At 39.3% G+C, this 20,044-nt stretch overlaps 1 protein-coding gene across 1 annotated transcript in view; it reads left to right on the plus strand.

Moving 5' to 3' along the window:
• DNAH5 (dynein axonemal heavy chain 5) overlaps positions 1-20,044 on the plus strand; it is a 134,924-nt gene that overhangs the window by 7,865 nt on the left and 107,015 nt on the right. Inside the window, 11 exon segments of the mRNA XM_054381977.1 lie at positions 5,703-5,845; positions 7,028-7,249; positions 7,686-7,823; positions 8,410-8,586; positions 9,324-9,437; positions 10,563-10,670; positions 11,670-11,792; positions 16,175-16,390; positions 16,964-17,071; positions 17,781-17,866; positions 18,635-18,956. Coding sequence (XP_054237952.1) covers positions 5,703-5,845; positions 7,028-7,249; positions 7,686-7,823; positions 8,410-8,586; positions 9,324-9,437; positions 10,563-10,670; positions 11,670-11,792; positions 16,175-16,390; positions 16,964-17,071; positions 17,781-17,866; positions 18,635-18,956 — 1,757 coding nt within the window.

Here is a 20,044-nt window from a genome sequence, read left to right on the forward strand (position 1 = left end):
CAAGATATTTCCTTGCAAGCTTAGAATCTCTTGCCTAGGGGCCTGGGAAATGGTTTTTGATAGTTGAAGGGTGACTTTCACACATGGTGAGCAGTGACAGGTGCTCTGCCCTTTCCCCTTGAGTCATGCCACCAGTCTGTCCTAGAAGTCCTCCACATTTCATAGCACATGACCCTTCATCCAAATGGTCCTGTTACATGGCAAATGTCCCTAGGATGTCTGCATTATGGATAGGAGGGCCATTATCCCAGAAGTCCTTTCTGCTCATATCCCATTCCTGTCCCCAGTGCCCCCATAATGCCACCCTTCTGAGGGAAGCTTCCTTCTCACTTACCGTGGAGGCAACTCAGGACCCCTGTGGCAAGGACATCCTCCCTTTGCCGAGGGCTTCAGTCCCAGAGCCCCCAGAGCTGCCACTGTGGAGACTAGTCAGGTACTATGTGAGCTCTGAGACCCTGTGACTGGTTAATGGGATCTCACCCTACTTGTTTACCCTAGATCCACAAGAAAGGTCTTGTAAATTTATCTATGGTTATCTATTTAAGTATCTGTGTTTATACTTACGTAAACATCTACCTATACATACCCTTCCAGCTTCCCTGCACAGAAATTCCTGCTAAGTCACATTCCTGCCTTGCCCCCAGTGAGTTTGGCAAACAGCCTGTGGAACCACTGATTTCTCCAGGAATCAAAGCCCTGCTCTAATGCCCCAGTTTAAAATGTTGGTCTAATTAGAGGAGAGTGAAATGCTTCTCCTGCTTGGAGAGCTACAGGTCTCCAGTCTACTTACAGCTCCATGTAAGACTGTTAGCACAACAGGATGTCTCCCCAGAACTATGCATTTACTTGCACACCTGGCAGGCAGCTGCCCAGCTGCCCCTCACTGCAAGAGAGACTTTGAGTTGCTGGAGCATATCTGGAGAAGGGCAACAAAGCTAGTGAAGGGTCTAGAGTACAAGTCTTACAAGTAGCTGCTGAGGAAACGGGGATTATTTAGCCTGGAGAAGAGAAGGCTGAGGGGAAACCTCGTTGCTCTCTACAACTACCTGAAGGGAGGTTGTAGTGAGATGGGGGTCAGCCACTTCTCTCTAATGTCAGGTGATAGGACAAGAGGAAATGGCCTGAAATTGTGCCAGGGGAGGTTTAGATTGGATATTAGGAAAAATTTCTTTATGGAAAGAGTGGTTAGGAATTGGAATAGATCGCCCAGGGCATGGTGGATTCACTGTCTCTGGAGGTGCTCAAGAAATGTGTGGATGTGGCACTTTGGGACATGATTTGATGGCCATGGTGGTGTTAGGCTGATGATTGGACCTGATCTTAGAGATCTGTTCCAACCTTATTGATTGTAGGATTTTATATGAATGTACAAATATGTATTCATAGTTCATTTATTTTAAGTATATATGTATGTATAGTATAAAAAGACTGTTTAATAAGATATAAGCTACTTTAATAACTAAAATGTAATTGCACATAGGAAATGAAATAAAAATGCAAACTCAGCCACTAATTTAGAAATCTGCTGAGTAAGTTTTAACATGCTGAAGTTGAAGCAGTGGAAGTATGTTGGCGAGAGTGTGATGGACAGGGCACAGCCTGGCAATCTAATAATTCCCCCTAACACACCCCCAGACTGATCAGATGACTCTACACTATGATTGTGGTGGTCTTTGGGATGTGGTGCTAGATAGAGGCAACATGAAAACCTGGGGAAAAAGCAAAACCATACAAAATAATCAAACATTCACAGTAACACGTGCATTGGGTAAATAAGGAAAAGTCCACAAAGTCCACATGAGGTAGAAGAAAAAAGTCAAAAGAAACGAACTGGTGGTGAAGGAGGAGAAGACAAATGAGTGTGGGATGAAGTGGGTGTTTTGGAGGGAGCCTTTGCCCACATGTTTAAGTGTACAGTTCCTTGTAATACCGTAACAGTGTGCAGTTTGTGCTGTACATTTTTGCTTTTTGTGAAACGCAGTTTGTAAAAGAATTTTACTGTGCTGATTGTTTTGGAGCTTTGGGTCACAGGCTAGTAAAGCAAATCTGCAGTTACAGTGATGGTTACTCATCAGTAAAATTAAGTGCATTTTGGTGGGATTATATGCATCTTTTTGTTGAGGACACTCACTACTACACACCACTTCAAATACAAGCTGGTTTTCTGTCCCTTATGTGGATTAGCAAACAGTTCTGTTAGGGCAGATGATGACTACAAGAAGGGTGCCTACAAGATAATTTGTGTACCTGCAGACTGTGTATCTCTGAATTCAGGAAGCTGAACTCCAGAGCTTTAATGGATCAGAGACTGGTTTTATGCCCACTCTCTGTCTTGGTTTAACACAGTCTGCTCTAAACAAGTCCCACTCTCATGATTGAGAGTGAGTGAAAAAACAAAGCAAAACTGCATGGTTATACCAAATTTCTGAACCATTACTTCAAGCCCTCTCCCCACCCCTCTTCCTCCCCTTCCAGGTGGAATAAGGACAAAGAGGATTTTGGATGCAGGTACAATAATAGAAAATACTTAGGAGTTGAGATAAGGAGAAAACCCAACAAATTTAATGAAATAATATGAAAGAATAGAAAGAAAAATACTAGTGTGTGTAGTAGGCAGGGGAACAGACAAAACACAAAGTTGCATGCCTTGTGGTAGGAGTCTACTACAGGCTGCCTGACCAAGTGGAGCCTATTGATGAAGCATTCTTACTCCAGCTTGAGGAGGCATTGTGATCACAGGCTCTCATCCTTCTAACCACCTTGACATCTGTTGGAAAACCAACACAGCTGGCTGCAGGCAATCCAGGAGGCTTCTGGAGTTCCTAGATGACAACTTCTTGAGGCAAGAAATTAACAGCCCTACTCGAGGAGATCTGTTGCTGGACCTGTTGGTCACAAAAGCAAGCAAAATCATCAGGGATGTCAAAGTTGAAGGCAGCCTGGGCTGCAGCGATCATGTGTTAGTGCAGGTCACTGTCCTAAGGAGTATGAAGCCCACGAGAAGCACAGTTAGGACTCTAAATTTTAAGAAAGCAAACTTCCAGCTCTTCAAGGAGCTAGTAAATAGGACCTGTGGGAAATGGGCTCTCAGGGACAAGGCAGCAGAACAGAGATGGCAGATCTTTAAGGATGCTCTCTATAGAGCACAAAAGATCTCAATCTCCACATATAAGAAACTGGGCAAAGAGGGCAAGAGACCACCATGGTTGAGCCTTGACCTGCTGGTCAGACTAGAGGGCAAGCTGGGGCTACACAGGAAATGGAAGGAGGGACAGGCATCCTGGGCAGAGTATAGGGATGTTGCCTGGCTGTGTAGGGCCGAGGTCAGGAAGGCCAGGGCACAGCTGGAACTGAGCTTGGCAAGGGATGTAAAGTAAAACAAGAAAGGCTTCTACAGGTACATTAACTGAAAAGAAAGGTTAAAGAAAAGGCATCTTCCTGATAAACAACGGTGGGGAACTTGTATCAATGGACAAGGAGAAGGCTGAAATTCTTAACAACTTTTTTTGCCCCAGTCTTCACTGGCAACGCCTCTCCTCCTAGCTCTTGTGGTGATGGACTACAAGTTGGAGACCAAGGTGGCACGTGTCAGGCCACCAACACATCCTGATGATTTGTATCTCTTGAGAATTTCCAGGCTGACAACATCCCTTTTCCAAATGTTTCAGCAGCTTGTCAGGATTTTGCACTTGTTTGGGGATGAAGTTCCAAGAAATTGGAGGTGACATTGCCTAGACACTTGCTCATTCTCCCCCACATGCCCTGCTACTTCATAATTATCTAGCCTTGGGGCAGATCTCCAAGAGGTACTACTGGGAAAGATTTGTATTATGTGGGCAAGACCAGGCACATATTTAAGAGGCACAATGGAAGCAGGCTGTTGTTGGTGACCTAAGGATATTCGAAACCGTCCAAAGATGCGGAAGTGTTCCATCTCTCAGCTGGGTGAGGTTACTGATAAATGATGACACTGCACAGGAATACCTGCTTAACCAAGTGACCAGTGGAATAATCATATCATAACATACCAGTAATCAGCACAGCCACACCACATCTTTAAGCCATTTCCCTGATGTGAAAAACAGCACCACAGAGGACACCATGTGGGATACAAATGCATAAGGTCTTACCTAATGTTACCAGAAAAGCAATGCCTTAAACGTCTTATCATGGTGAACACACTAGATCAAATATAAGGTAAACAAAATTACTTTAGCAAAATTGAATTCTCTTGTTATCTCAACTTTCAGGCCCCTTGTTGGATGCCAAAATAGGCTGTGTTGGTTTAACACAGTCTGCTATAAACAAGTCTCAGTCTCACTATTGAGTGTGAGTGGAAAAAACCCCCAAACAATAAAAAATGTTACGGTTAGACCAAATCTCTGAACCACGACTTCAACGCTTTCCCCTCCCTTCTGAGTGGGATAAGGAGAAATGGATCTGTGAGGCAGAAAACTGTCTGGAGTTGAGATAAGGAAAAACCCAACAAACTAAATGAAATAATATCAAAGAGTAGAAAGAAAAATACTAGTGTGTGTAGTAAGTAGGGGAACAGACAAAACACGAGGCTGCATGCCATGAGCGAACCAAGGAAAAAGGGAAGCACCCTTCCTGCAGCCTGGAATCAAGGAGAAAACAACAAAAGCTCGGAAGAGGAAACTTTACAAGCTATGGGATGATCTGCAACTCCCCAAAATACCTTTTGCCACTGGCCAGCCCTTTCTTTTTGCAGAGAGTGTGACGTCAACACTTTCTCCTCCAGCTTCCACTGTGCCACTGCTGGGGGCAGAAGGGCTGTGTGTCTTCCCTATGGGTCACTTATCCAAAACAGGGATCTCTGGGGCAGATGGTCATGTGCCAGAAAGAAAAAAAAGGGCAAGGGACCTATCATGTTTTGCAAACTTTTGGATGTTGTAACTACTGATATCAACAATTCGCTTTTTGATCTTTTCATTATTGCAGTGTCTGTCTCATTGAGATGTGGGTGCATGTGGTTTTACTCTGCGCTAACACTAGAAAACTAGTAACGGAAGATGGCCAAACCTACAATTTAAGAGGAATTTTTTCCCTTGCAAAGACAGTGCTTCTTCTTATTGATTCTGGTCACTTCTGTGGTACAAGTATTACCAACAGCCTAAACTTGGGAGCAGCATTTTCATGTTGGGGGAAAAAGAAAGGACAGAGAAATCCCTTGTAGTTCACTCATTTTTTAGTTTTCTTCTTCCCCCCTCCTCCCCCCTTCTTTTTTGTTTTCTCCCCAAAGAATGTGCTGTGGCATCTCTCTCCTCATTTTCAGAAGCACTCTTTCTTATTTATTTTCTTTCCCTGTATGTTAGTCTTATGTCTACGTATTTTTAATAAAGCAGAAAAGCATTATCTACAAGTGTGTGATAGAGAGCTCTGTGAGAGGGTCTTGGGCCTGAACCTTTTACTTGGAAGGAACAGAGAATAGATTAAGAAAAATAAAAGACCTTGGTGTCATAATGGCAAAACTAGATGAAATAGTTCTCACCTTGCTCTGAGAACTCTGGATACTGCATTCTGTCTGTGGATAATCCCATGAAGTTACTCCAGGGAACTGTGACTCGGAGATAGACAAATGATAGCTGAACAGTATAGAAAACTTTTTAATGAATAAATAATGTATGGTTTTTAAATGCTTCTTTCATTTGCATCTGTAGAGCTCTTCAGCCTTCCAGGAGCAGGAATGAACTCTCATTTGACAAAGAATAAAAGACTTAAAATATTTGTTACAGAGGGAAGAGAACTTGCTTTAACTGGCATATGTATTTTCTTCATTAGATCTAGTCTTTTCAAACCCATCACAACTGAGAATATCTATCAGGTAAGAGCCAGTAACTGCTGATCACTGTACACAACCTTGTTTAAAATACATTTTCCTCTAGGGGTATTTGCTCTCAGCACATAATTTGACTGCCTTTGAGTGAGAGGAATGAGCAAAAGGACACTCTCTGAATGAAACACAGGACAAAAAAGAAAGGAAATGGAAAAACTGCTGCAGCAACTTGAAGTGTGACATTGCTGTGAGGAAATGATGCTAAGAAAGAAAATGTGTGACAATCCATAATGACAAAGAGTAATTAGTCAATACCTAAATCATAAGTTGTTACATTTCAGTAAGTTCTAGCAAATCCATTAAAAGAAGCAAATAAAAATGACTAGTTTTGAGAGCCTATGTGAAAATCATATATAAAAAAGTATTTTCTGTTAAAAGTCTATGATAATATGGAGTGGACAAAACTGGATCAAGTGTTTAGTAATGAGGTTCAGAGTTAAATATAGGTAATGTACAGTTGTAGGCAAATTAATTGAAGTGCTAAAATTAGAGTGATGGAATGAATGAGAATTAAGTGTTGTGGAAAACTTTCTATACGCTTCAAGATGAGAACTTTCAAATACAACTCCTATGGCAGCAAATTTTAACTTCACCCACCTCTTCTAGGAAAAACTTATAAAACTGTGTTCTGCCCAGATAGGCAAGACATAGAAGAGCAAAGAGTGGATGAGCTGGCTGCCATCACTAGGTGATTGATTTCTTCACATATATCCTTTCAAGTGTTATGCTTTACCTCTTTATTTTTTGATGATTTTGAAAGGTCTGCCTTAGATTTTAATCAATTACATACTATTTAACATATGAGGATATTTTTGTGTACTGATAATGTTTGCAGGCTGGTAATCGGAGACACATAAAGCAGGCGTATCTGCAAGTAATCATATAGACCTTGATGATAGTAGAGAATACCTTAAAAGTGGGAGAGACAAGTTGACATACAAGTTATTTCATACAAGTTATTTCATGTTTCAGATCTTAATTTCCTCAGTTTTATATGACAAACTGTGACCCTGTGCAAATTCCACAGCCCCTGCTATCACGAGTTGTGCTGTTCCTCCCTGAAGAGCATTTGTACACACTGATACTGAGATTCTCAAGGCATTTGAACTGCAATAAATACAATGGCAAAATTTGCTTTCTTTTTTAACCTGTGTTGTGCTTCTTTTACAGGAAGTGAATTTTAGTATGATGAATGTAGGTCGAGATGGCTTACTAAAAAGTGTTGAGCAGTTGATATCAGAAATCTTCATTCCAGCTTTGCAGACTATGGACCATGTCTGGGTTGAACTTGTTGAACCTCAGCAAGCTTCCAGTATTAAGCAGGACTTCCTTTGCTCCCTTGAAGCGTTTGTTAGTGTGCTCTCAGGAACGCAGCAAAGTCTGTTGGAAAAGGTAAGTATGTTCATGCAGTGAAGAGAAATGTAGCTAGCTGTAGAATGTCTCTTGCTCCAGAGCTTTTGAATTAACTGCTGTTGTTAGAGTACTCAAAATCACTTTTGTTAACCTGGAGGTAGAAATAACACTTCTGTTTGTTGTCAGTAACTTATACATTGATTTGTGGCTTTAATGACTTTGCAGGTGCTTCTTTTCATTTTTTTATTCTGGAACCAGTACTTTAGAGCTATTATCTTTTTGACTGTCCAATGGCTGTGCCCACTCTTAAGCTATGAATGATTAACGTGTGAAAAACAGTTGCTATAACTGTTAATTCCTACTCAGCCTTTGTAAAAGAAAGGACATGGAGGACAACTGTGGGCTGGTGAATTAAAGTTTCTGTGTTATTTGTCATGAACATTTCAGCATTTCAGGGTTTTTAAACTTGTTTTAGGTCAGTCTGAAGAAATGTGAAACATATGATCTGAAAACTCTAAAAGGACCCTCAGATTACCTCATGGTCGCTAACAGCATAGATGCTCTGGAAAGAATAGAAGTTTGCATGAAAGGATGGACGAAACAAATTGAACAGGTGATACTCTGGCCAGACATGTGAAATATGACATCTGCTTATTGGCAAATGATTTCAAGCCTTTTGTCATACCTTTCTATAAAGCTAGCTGTGATCAAGCTCTATATAAAGTACTGTTGGGATTTTTTTGTATGCTTTTACTTCTCAATAAGAATATTATTGGAGCTTTTTCCATGTAATACTTACTTATAAGAGCACACAAATGTCTTTGGAAGCTTAGTCCCCTGTTTTTGATAATCAGTTAAAGTAGAGAACAGTTAGTGATTCCCAGTGAATTTAATGAAAGCGAAAGGAACACCATAATTTAGTAAATGTTTTTCTTAGTGGTCAAAAAATTGTGGTTTGAAACCTGCTTTGCAGGTAATTCACAGAACAATGTAGTTGTCTGTAATAGTGCTTTTGAGATACTACTCCCTCTTTAACTCAGAACTAAAATAGGTCAAGCAAAATACATGTCTCTTTTGTGATCCAGTGTCTGAATTAGATGATTTATTACAGGACATCAATACCAGAAGTTAAATGATTAATTAATCCATATAGATAGAAAATATTATCTTGACTCACTCATATTACTGTATAATAAAAGGTTCTTGCAGAAAATGACCAGTTGAGAAAGGAAGCTGATGACCTTGGACCACGAGCAGAGCTTGATTACTGGAAAAAGAGATTGTCTAAGTTCAACTACCTTACAGATCAGCTGAAGAGCCCAGATGTGAAGGCAGTGCTTGGAGTACTCACTGCTGCTAAATCCAAACTACTGAAGGTTTCTATTTTGAGTTATGAGAAATGTAAAGACTAGAAATGCTCTGTATACTGTAGTGCATTTTGGTGATGGAAGTAATGTTGGTGGGGAAAATACTAAAGTATCTTTGGCTTTTGTTTTCTTTGTCCTTCCCTATTCCTTGTCTTGAGTAGATAGTTTCAACATAGTTAAATTTATTGGAAAAGACTTGGAATCCCCTTTGCCTAAAAGCTGATAATATCCACATGGCTCAGCAGAAACAAACACCCATAAATCTTTGAAAAATTAATAATTAAATCAGAAAAATGAATTAATGAACTGTATATTTAATGAAAAGAAAAAAAATCAAATCTTTCTCATGATCTTAGTGACTGTCAAAACTGCTTATGGGTCCATAATTTCTGATGCTGACAAAACAAACATGTATCACAAGCAGAAAAGAGAATAAAACAAAAAGGCTTGGCTCATCAAAATGAGAGATGCGTGAAACAAATGCATGGTTATGCATTCATCACTCTGTCTTGCAAAAGTAGTAAACAGATGATGTTTATATATTTTACAGCAGCTTGATTTGACACTAATACATAACTTTTTCAGATGAGGGAAAACAAGGACCTGTTCCTCATCTTGGGTAAAGAATTGTAACCGAAATAAAAGATCTGTGCTTTCAAATGTGTTTAAAGGCTAATGACAAAATAGATCTTGAACCATTTTTTCTGAAATGTATGGTTTAATTTTTTTCAACTTTCTATTCTTAGAATTGGCGAGTGTTGGATATTTCCATCACAAATGCAGCAAATGAAGCTAAAGATAATGTGAAGTATCTATATTATCTGGAAAAATGTTGTGACTCCTTATACAACAGTGATCCTGTAAGCACAACTTTTAAATTCTTTAACTTAAATCTCTTGAGACAAGTAAAATGCATGTATTTTTTAGGAATAGTTTGGAAATTACATAGATAGCATTTTAGGTATTAATCTCCAGTTTCAGACTTTGCTCAGTTATACTAGAAGCGGCTTAGTGGGAATTTCTAGCTACAAAATAAAGTAGTTGTTATTCTATTGCCATGGTATCCATGAAACTTTGGGCCTGATGATGAAACTGGATTCTGTGCTATGGGAGGAAGTGAAATTTTTGTGATTAAAAAAAAAGGCTGGGGGTGGGGGAGGGCAGGGAGTAAACCTAGTGTTGTGCTAAAGGCAAAGGCTGGTCTTTTGTCTTTGTGTGGGCACCCAGGTCATATATAGTCTAAAATTTATTAGGCAATTTTCAACTTACTGGGTTAGGAAAACATAAATATGTTTATGTAAATATTAGTGTGTAAATGCAAATCAACTTCTTATACCATAATAACAGAATGACAAAAGTGTACTGCGTAGTAAACAAAACCAGGCAGCCCAGAATAGGGGATAGGAGGGATTGTCACTGTCCCATTATCTGCTAAAGTAGGCAGCAAATGGTTGCTTTTATTAAAACTGTTTTTGCAATTGACTGTACGTGTCTTACTAGTGAGAGAAATATTGTAAGTGGCAATGAAGACTTAAAGCTTTGACCTTTCTACCTCTCCTACTTTTCCTAAAGTGAAATTGCTTCCAGTGCTCTGGGCAACTGTGTTATGGCTCTGTTTGTTTCCATTTACTGGAGTTGATTAGAACAAGATGTTCTTTCAGTGCTTCCCAATGTGATACTTGAGTCTGTCTTGTGAAAAGCTGGTATGATACCCATAGAAAACGAAGTTAAAGTGAATATGCTGGCTATTGGCACTGTGCGGGCTCTGTTGAACTTGATCTGCTTTGTTTTCCTCATACTGGCTTTTACCAATGAGGAAGTGGTGCCAGCTTCAAAGATACTTAGTTTTGAGAAGGTGTAGCCTTTGGGGTGGAAGCCATTGTGTCACTGAGTGTGAACTGTTCCCTTACTGATATTTAGAATCATAGAATTGTTAGGGTTGGAAGACACCTCTGGCAAAGTTCAGACTGTATGTTTCTTTCCAGGTGTCCATGGCAGATGCTATTCCAGGACTCATAAATGCAATTAAAATGATTCAGAGTGTCTCTCAATATTACAACACATCTGAGAAGATATCCTCACTGTTTGTGAAGGTTGGTGCTACAGTGCGAAAGGAAATTTTCAGATTTTTTTTCTTTTTTTGGGCTGTTGTTGCTTGAGTGAGAGACAGGAAAAGCAGAGACCAAGCAATTGAAGAGGCAGTGTTTTGGTCAATTTAATGCTACCTTTGGTCAATTTAAAGCTACTTTTAAAAATACATGGAGAACTGAAAATAGTGATAAAACTACTTCAAGGTTAGAACTTATTTTAGTTTCTGTTACTTGGAGTTGTAAGTAGTTTTTCAGACTTCTTGAAGATCAGGGCTAATCTCAGCTGTGATGTAAACAGATAAAGGATTTTTTTCCACAATGAGCTTTGCCTATCATGAATTGTTTTTTTTCGGAACAAATTATATGAAATTTATATAGCACTTAAACCTCTTCATAATTGCATAAGGTAGGAAATGGGGTTAGAAGGGCAATCTATTCATAGAGTCACAGAAAGGTTTGGGTAAGAAGCGACCTTAAAGATCACCCAGTTCCACCCCTCCCTCCCGCTGGCAGGAACACCTTTCCACTAGGCCAGGTTGCTCAAGACCTCATCCAACCTGGCCTTGAACACCTTCAGGAAGGAGGAATCCACAACCTCCCCGGGCAACCTGTTTCAGTGTCTCACCATCCTTACTGTAAATAATTTCTTTCTAATGCTTAATTTCTTTCTATTCCTTAATTATCATAGTCTCTTGGGGTCTTGATTTAACTTTGCTCTTAGAAGTGCCAAAATCTTACGACTTTGCAGTCCTCACTGTCATTTCATGTTTGGTATAAGGTGTTTAGGATGAGTGTAGTTGATCGACAACATCTGGGTGGTGTAATGGTCTGGAGGTGTGGTATTGCAATGAGGACAATCTGTCTGTGTAGCTGGTATTTGATATCACTATTTTGCAGGCTTTAGGCTAGTTGTGTCAGAGGTGTGGGATGAGACTTTATTTAGAAGAGCAAATTTGCTTTGTCTTGAGATTTTTTTTCCCCAAGGTTAATACTGCTTTTTAGGTGACCAATCAGATGATCACATCATGTAAATCTTACATTACCAACAACAACTCATCCACCATCTGGAATCAACATCAAGAGACAGTTATGGAAAAGCTACAAGCAGCCATTAGACTTAAACAGGTAGGTGGGAAGAGCCTGTGGAAAAGAGAATATAAGGTGAGGTGAAAGAAAACGAAACAACTGAAAAATATCTTTTGGAACTAGAGCATAGGATTAATAGGGAATTTAGTCCAGTGTCTGCTGATCTTCCAGAAACTGAACTTCAATGCTTAGCCAAACTTAACTATTCTTCTTAAATGATAATTACGTGGATTTTTGTGCCTGAGTATCTCTAGAAAGATTTTCCTCACATGATGAGGAGGTATGTGTGATAGAAATGAAAACAGAGGAACCTATTGAGCTGAATATATTCCAAAAATAAGTGGAAGAGTTATACCTTTAGAAAGAGCAGCTTAGTGAAAAAAGAAGAATTCAGCTCTTCAGGTTGCATAGACTTTTTGGGAAGATAGCCTTTATTATTATTTTTGGTTTCATTATACTACTCCATAACCATTTCGTGATTTAAAAAAATACTTCTTTTCCCTTTAGAACATAGGATAAAACAGCTGGAAAGGATTATCAGCTGGTATCTAGTTCAAACTTATGCTCAGAGCCAAAGCAGGTGCGGCTATAAGAGCAAAATTCTTGAAATTCTCCAAGAATGGAGAGACTGCACAGCCTTTCTGGGAAACTTTTTTCATTACTTGCCTGTCCTTAGAGTTAACGATTTTATCCTTACACCCAGTTAGAACATTTTCTGTTTTGATTTATGCCCATTGTCTATTAGCCTCTGTCGATGTGTTACTCTGAAGAGCTTCACTCTCTTTTTGATGACCTCCCTGTGTTGGAAGGTTTGTATTAGCTCTCCTCTGTTATTTTGATTCCTTAATAATAGGCTCATGAAAGACTAGAACTTCATTGTAACACCTTCTAAAGCCACAAATCTTGCATAGTTCCAGCATGGACTAGTGTAAATTTGTAGGACCTCTTACTACCAGTAAGTGCTAAGTAATAAGCTTGTGTATTTTTGTAAAGATATATAAAATTATTCAGTTGCTGCATTAAAATACGTTGAAAGATTAGGTTTTTGAATCTTATTTGTTCAAAAAGTTTTCTGAAAATCATTAGATGAAAACTTAATATTTGAATCTCTAAAAACTTAGGAAATTCTGTGCCTTTCGTAACAATATCTCCAAATGGAGTTATTTGTCCATATAATTGATTAAAAATAACAAATGTTTTCTTTCAGGAGTGGTTCTCTTTAAAATACCTTTCAAGCAAATCTGTTGACTATGTGTCCTGGTTTAAAATAGCTCACTCTAACAAGACTCAGTCCCCATGATCAGGAGTGATCTCAAAAACAAACAAACAAAAAAACCCAAAAGCCCTGTGGGTTCAGATAAAGAAAATTTAATGAAAGTAATATAGTATGAAGCACCATAGAAGCAGCAGCCACAGAAGCACCATAGCAGCAGCAGAAAAAGCAAGCCAGCCATAAAATGCCAAGTGCCCTTCAAGCCTGCAGACAGCCAAGTGGAAGAGACCAACAACCCAAACTGGAAACCAGAGGTAGCCCCCAGAAACAGGAGGCATTTTATGTTACAATCCAAACTACAAGCCTCATGATGCTTAGCTCCAGACAGCACTCTTTTTTATAAAGCTGGCATGGTGTCGGCATGGTATCAAATGTTTGTCAGCAGATTCAACAGGATGTCCCAACTAGTTTCCCAGCTGAAACCAGGACATTACCCATCTCTTATTCTATACCATCTATGCCATGCCCAGCAGTAATTAACATCATACAACATTCAGCATTCACTGTCCATTTTCACCCAAAATGACATCACCTTGGGCTTCACAACAAACCTCTTAATGCAGATGTTCTGGAGCTCCACCTTGCTCCAGTACAGCCTGGATCAGGCTATGGCAAATGGTGTGTCTGTGTTTCCACGCTGGGGCAGCTGATTCCAGTGATTTCTTCCACCCTTCCAAGGAAAGCAAACTGTGGCTGACATTCTGATACTCAGTTTCCAATACAGGCAGCTGTTGGGATCCCCCTGTCACACCAGAAATACAGATGGGTTCCACCACCTCGTAGTTTGATGGCATCACAGTACCCTCTATGTCTGTATCTACTAAAGCTTTGTACTCCGTGGGTTCAATATGCTGGGCCATCTGATCCACACAGTCCAATAAACAACTGTCCCTCTCCTCCATCTGGTTGGAGGCAGGCCACCTCCTCTAATTCTGACCAGAATCACTTGCATCATGTAAACATGGTTTGGAAGTCCCATCAAGAGCATCAGAAGCAGTATCAATTCATCCGCTCTTTTGGGGGGATTTTTCACCGGAAACTGGAGCAGCGTTCTTCTTGTAATTCACAGACTTGCACAGCTAGTACTGAAGGGGGTTTTCTGTCTCGCTTCCTCATGTGCTCCCTGTGATCACATAAGCAATCCCTTGGACAGGGAAATGCCTCCTCTTCATAGCTGAAACCTGGGACCGTATAGGTGAGGAACAGGACACATTCTCTTGGAGTTCAAGAACCTCCCTGGACAGTTCCTCCACAGCTGAAACACATGCCTGTACAGAGGAAGAGCAACTTCCCTCACATTGCTGGAGCCTGCTAGTCATTTCATCCACTGCTCATCCTTGACCATCTTTCAAGGCCAGAGATAAAGAATGAGTGACCATCTCTCTCTCTTCCTCTTGTTCTTGTGATAACTCTGTTTCATCCTTATCCTTTGTGAGATCTGCTTTTTTCAAATATTTCTTTTTCTGTACAGTGACAACTGATACTGGCACATGGTGGTTCTCTGGTACAGCTGCCATGCTTGCTGTTGGGGTCTGAGTAGCTGCAATGCCTTCCGGTTTGCCTGTAGGTTCAGAGACCTTCTCTTGCCCCTGAGTAGACTGAACAGTGATAGGAAGGGTTTGACAGGCATGGGCCAGGCCCCAGTGCATCACAGTGATTTGTGTCTCTTGGGAACATCAGCTGTGACAACATACTTCTTCCAAGTATTTTACCTGCTTGTTCAGGAAGGAAATTCCAAAACACTGGAGGTGATCACCATCCGAAGCACTTGACCATACAGTCTCACACACCCAGGCACTCATAATTATCCAGCCTCAGGGCAGATCTCCAGGTGATATTCTTGGGAAAGACCTACATTTCTCTGGACAAGACCTGTCCCATCAATTGGGCAAGATTACATCTAAACTGAGTGGCTATTGCAATAACTATGTCATGATATTGCAGTATCCTGTAGAGCCACATGATAGCATTAGTCCTTTCCCAGGAGATGATAACCACCACCACAAAGAGCACAGAAGGTACAAATGCCTAAGGTTTTATGTAGCATAACCAGGGCTGAGCCCCAGCTGCCCCTGGAAAGCAAATGCATCTACATTGAACATACTGTGGGGGGAAAAACAGGTATACAAAACTTTTAACAAGCCTTATTTGAGTCTTCTCATTATCTCATTTCTCATTATCTCAATGCTTTCTGTCCCCACAGTGGGCACCAAAATAGATTGTCCTGGTTTAAGATGGCCAGTCTGCTCTCACAAAACTCACTCCCACAATTGGGAGCAATCTCATAAAGAGAGAGAAGAAACCAAAAAGCCCTGAGGGTTGAGATAAAGAGAGTTTAATGAAAGTAGTACAATATGCAAATACCATAGAAGCAGCAGGAAGCCAGACATAAAATGACTCCCACCCCACAAGCTCAGAACTAGCCAGAGGAACGCCCTGAACTGAAAACCAGAAGCAGCCCCCAGAAACAAGAGGCATCTCATGTTACAATCCAAACTACAGGGGCCATGATGCTTTGCTCTGGTCAACACTTTTCTTTATAAAATTGGCATGACATCAGCATATTGAATATTCATCAACAGATTCAACAGGCGGTCCTAACTCGTTTCCCAACTGAATCCAGGACACTATGTAATCTAAATGTGGGAAGAATTTAGTTTTAACATGCTTGGAGTAAAGCTTGTGTTGTCAAGAAAGCAGTAATGAAAACTGGAAGCTATAATGGAGCAGCATTCCAACTTCAGCAGGATTTTTCTTCTGGAAAGTGATTTTGGAAAATTTGAAACATTACACAATGAAACTGCTCAGCAATCAGTATTTTCAGTCTCTGAAAAGTGAAAGATGGGTAATGCTCTTGGATATTCAGTAAGTATATCAAGGCTTGCTATAAAATGAAGTGAACACGATTTCATCCTAGTTAAGACTGGAATGTACAAATATATATATGTGCAGTTCATTCATTTGATGGAATGTGTGATCTTTTGGTATTATTTGGTTAGTTTTCAAAGAAATTATTTGCCTGTCTTTATTGTGTTCATGGTTGCTGAAACTTAACCTTGCTATCAAAGTAATTTTTTTCTAGCTGATGACAGTGTCTTTTATTATATACTTGACTATCTCCTTTTAAATACCTTTTTTTTGTTTTTAGGAGTATCAAAATTGCTTTCACAAGGTAAAAGATGAATTAGAACAACATCCAGCTGAAAAACAGTTTGATTTCAGTGAGATGTATATCTTTGGAAAATTTGAAACCTTTCATCGACGTTTGACAAAGATAATAGATATTTTCAATGCTATGAAAACCTACTCAGTTCTACAGAAGTCTAATATAGAGGGATTGGAAGAAATGATCATAAAATATGAGGTACACAGTAAATCTTGGATATCCTGTCAGTCTGACTATATCTTTAAACGATACATAATTATGAAAATGGAAAGGTATTTATAAAGAGAAAAAGTAGTTCTGTAATTTGTGCTAACATTACTGGGTAATAGTTAGTGATGTAAATATGGGATTGCTGGGGAAGCGACCAGACAACATAAAAAGAGGCAGGTGGACATGTGAAATAGGTATTTTAAAATCAAAATTGATTTAAAAGAGCAACAAAATGTGGGGACTTTGTAGCAGTAGTTACTAGAACCATGGTTTTGTGTTATGATCAAGAAAAAAAGTCAGAAGTCCAGCATTTCTGTCTTTACAATATTTTCCTAGATATGAAAGTATACTGTGGCCAGAATTGCAGGCTGCTAGTACTTCAAGATACTGAAGCATTTGGCATGGACATAGCTACAGTTGTGTGACTGATTATATGACTTGAAATATTTTTAAAGTAGCAAGTTATTATGTTGCAATTCTTTATGCTTTAATTTGGTGTAGTAAGTCTTTTTGATAAGTTAATTTTTTGTGATAATTTTCTTTTTCTGTGAAATTGTTCAGAGTGTTGTTGACATGATGAAGAAAAAACATTGTAATTGCTTGGATCAACGAAAGACTGATTTTGACCAAGACTATGAAGAGTTCTTCAAAGAGATAAATGATCTTCATGTAGGTTTTATGATTCAATTAAGAATTTAGTTTACTGATAAATCCTCATGCAAACAAAAATACCTGTATCTGAGTTACCATCAAGATATTAAAATATCAGTTTGTATTCTGAAATGTAAAAATTATTCTAATGTATCTCCACTTTATAACTTTCAGACTAGTTTAATGGAATAGGCCAGAAAGGACCTTAAGGACTTCCAACAGAGGAATTTTTCATTACTGCACTTCATTTGGAAGTTATGCTAGCAAGAATAACACAAAAAACGTTATTGTATTGGATGAATGGGAGCATAGCACAAATAAGTTAGATAATTAACTTTCCCTTAGTTCTGAAATCACAAATTGGTGGAAGGAAAGGGTAGCTGTAGAAGAAAAAAAAAACCACAATCCAAACACTTGGCTCTCTTTGGCTGCCAAAGAGGTAAACAAGCATTCTTTGAAGGCTCTCAGCATGGTAGAACATTTGAGGGTACAAAAGCTTCTGTTGGTTGCACAGCTAGAGAGGGAACTTCAGAAGAAAATGTCTTGAAAGTTGGTTCTGTTTTGTTTAATTCTTGAAGGTGGGGAGAAAGGGACAATTGGTAATTAATGAGGTTAGTTTCACATAAATTAACATAGTGCATGATAAATCCTGTCAAATGATACCTGGCGTATTTGAGGGGTGTGTCTTACGTAGTTCCCTGCTGTAAAATTGTTTGCTCTCCTTCAGGATCAGTTAAAGATTTTCATGGACATCACCTTGGAAAATATTCTGAAGACTGAAAGAGCACTGAGCATGTTGAAGAAATTTGAAAGGTACTATATCCTGTCCAGAGTGCTGTAATTCTTCTAGGCAATGAAAATGACACTTTCAGTATGGTGGGATCTGGCGGGGGAGGAAAGCAGAAGCCATCTATCTCAAACATAAAAAAACCCCTGAACCTTCTATCACTCAACTGTTCAGCTGTTAGAGGATGTCTTCTCAGCAATGTGAATGAATAAAAAACATATTTCTTGGTATCAGAAAAAGGAAAATAGAAGTGGACATTGAACTTAATCTTTAAAAATTAGCATAAATTCAGGAATACATTGTCTGTTCATATATTTGCCTTAGCTTTGTCCTTGAGCAATGACATTAATTTTTTACCACAGTGCTGTTAGGGAGGAATAAAGTGCTTGTGTCAGGAAACAGTGAAATTTGTCCTGATAAATTCACATTGCTGCAAAGCAGTCTCAGCTTCATTGCATCAGTTTTGTGATAGTATTCTGTTAAATAGAGTAGACTGCTAGTGGCTGATTGGTTATAGTTAGCTGCACATAATTTTAGCTCAGCATTTGGAAACAATGACAAAACAGAAAATGTGTAATCTTACTTGGGACTTTTATCATCTGATCCAAATCTTGTTTCCTTGGAATCAGGTTGTAGCATAATTTGTTCAAACTTTAGTGAAAGCACTGCTGCTAAAGCAGTAACTTTCTAAGGAATGCAAGAGTATTTGTAATGACTGTATTTTCCTGTAATAGATCAGAAGAATTTCAAATATATTGATGGATTTTTAAAAAAATTATTATTTTTCTAAGCAGATTACAAATCCCAAATCTTGGCATTGATGAAAAGTATCAGAAACTACTTAAAAACTATGGTAATGACATAGAAATGGTCTGTAAGATCTACAGTAAGCAGAAACAGGACCCTCCACTGGCTCGTAATCTGCCACCAATAGCTGGTAAGATTATGTGGGCACGTCACCTGTTTCAGAGGATGAAGGAGCCCATGGAGTCTTTCCAGCAGCACCCGGCCGTTCTACAAACACCAGATGGCAAGCGCATAATCCGCAACTACAACAAAGTAGCAAAAGCTCTTATGGAGTTTGAGGTGATCTACCACAGGGCATGGCTTCAGCAGGTAAACCAGCTGATTGTGGTTAGGATATTTCTTGGGAAAAAAAAATGTGGTGGATTTTGTTGTCGGTAGACTAATAACATCTGGTTTTATAGACAGCAGTGTGAATGACTCTCTGGTTAACAGCAGTATTTGGGTGTGCTAAGATGTAGATTTAGGATGCCTCTTCAGTGAGGGATGGAATTAAAAATAGGTACTTTATAAAAAAGTGTATTAATAAATAGTGTCTGTACTGCCTGTAGATGGTTGTAGGGACAACTGAAAGACCTTCATTATAACTAAGAACTTATAATGACAAATAGTCATTGTGGAAATGTACAACGAAGTGCTAACCTTAGCTGTCCCTCTGTGTCTGCCATATCCTGCTGACTCCAGTGCTTTAAGAAGCACTTTAAGTCAGCTGGGTAGCTTAAGGTAAAAGCAGACACAGAGGTTTCCTCTGGTCTGGACAGTGTGAATTTGGTTTTTGAGTAATAATCCATGGGTGTACTTTGAGTGAATGTACATGTAAAAATCATCCAGGCTCAACAAACAGAGGACATTGTAGAATCGATAGCATATTCAGTACACAAGTGTATTTTGAGCCTGTTGTGCACTAGCTCTGGTAGGCAGCTACCTGCTTGCTCAATTTTCCCCTGCCACCCACCCTCAGAGGAGGTAAGGCAGAACACTTTGTAGTCTGAATATTGTTCAGAAAACATGGTGTACCTTCAGTTCTAAATCTTGGTTGACTGAATTTGCCCTCTTGGGTTTTGCACATAGAATCTCTGACTGTCTTCATACTATAAAAGGATTCTACAAGGACTATTTTACAGTCTTGAGATTTAAGTAGTTTATACTATCCTATTGGCACATTTCCCACCTCCACTTTCTATATTGCTTTGCCAAAGTGCATGTTGTAGAAAAACTGGCCTCAAGCTCTCAGATCTCAAAAAGAAGGAAGGATCAGAATGTCCAGATGACTGTTTTGAAGGTGGTGACACAGTTAGCAATGCGTCTGCTTCTTGGTTTTGGAACTCGTACCCAACCTTTTCGTGCAATGTGAAAATTTCTGGTACTGATAAACATCAGTTTTCTCAAAGCTAGTCTTT

The sequence above is a fragment of the Indicator indicator genome, chromosome 6 (genome assembly GCF_027791375.1).
Source record: "Indicator indicator isolate 239-I01 chromosome 6, UM_Iind_1.1, whole genome shotgun sequence".
NCBI classification, from domain to species: Eukaryota; Metazoa; Chordata; class Aves; order Piciformes; family Indicatoridae; genus Indicator; species Indicator indicator.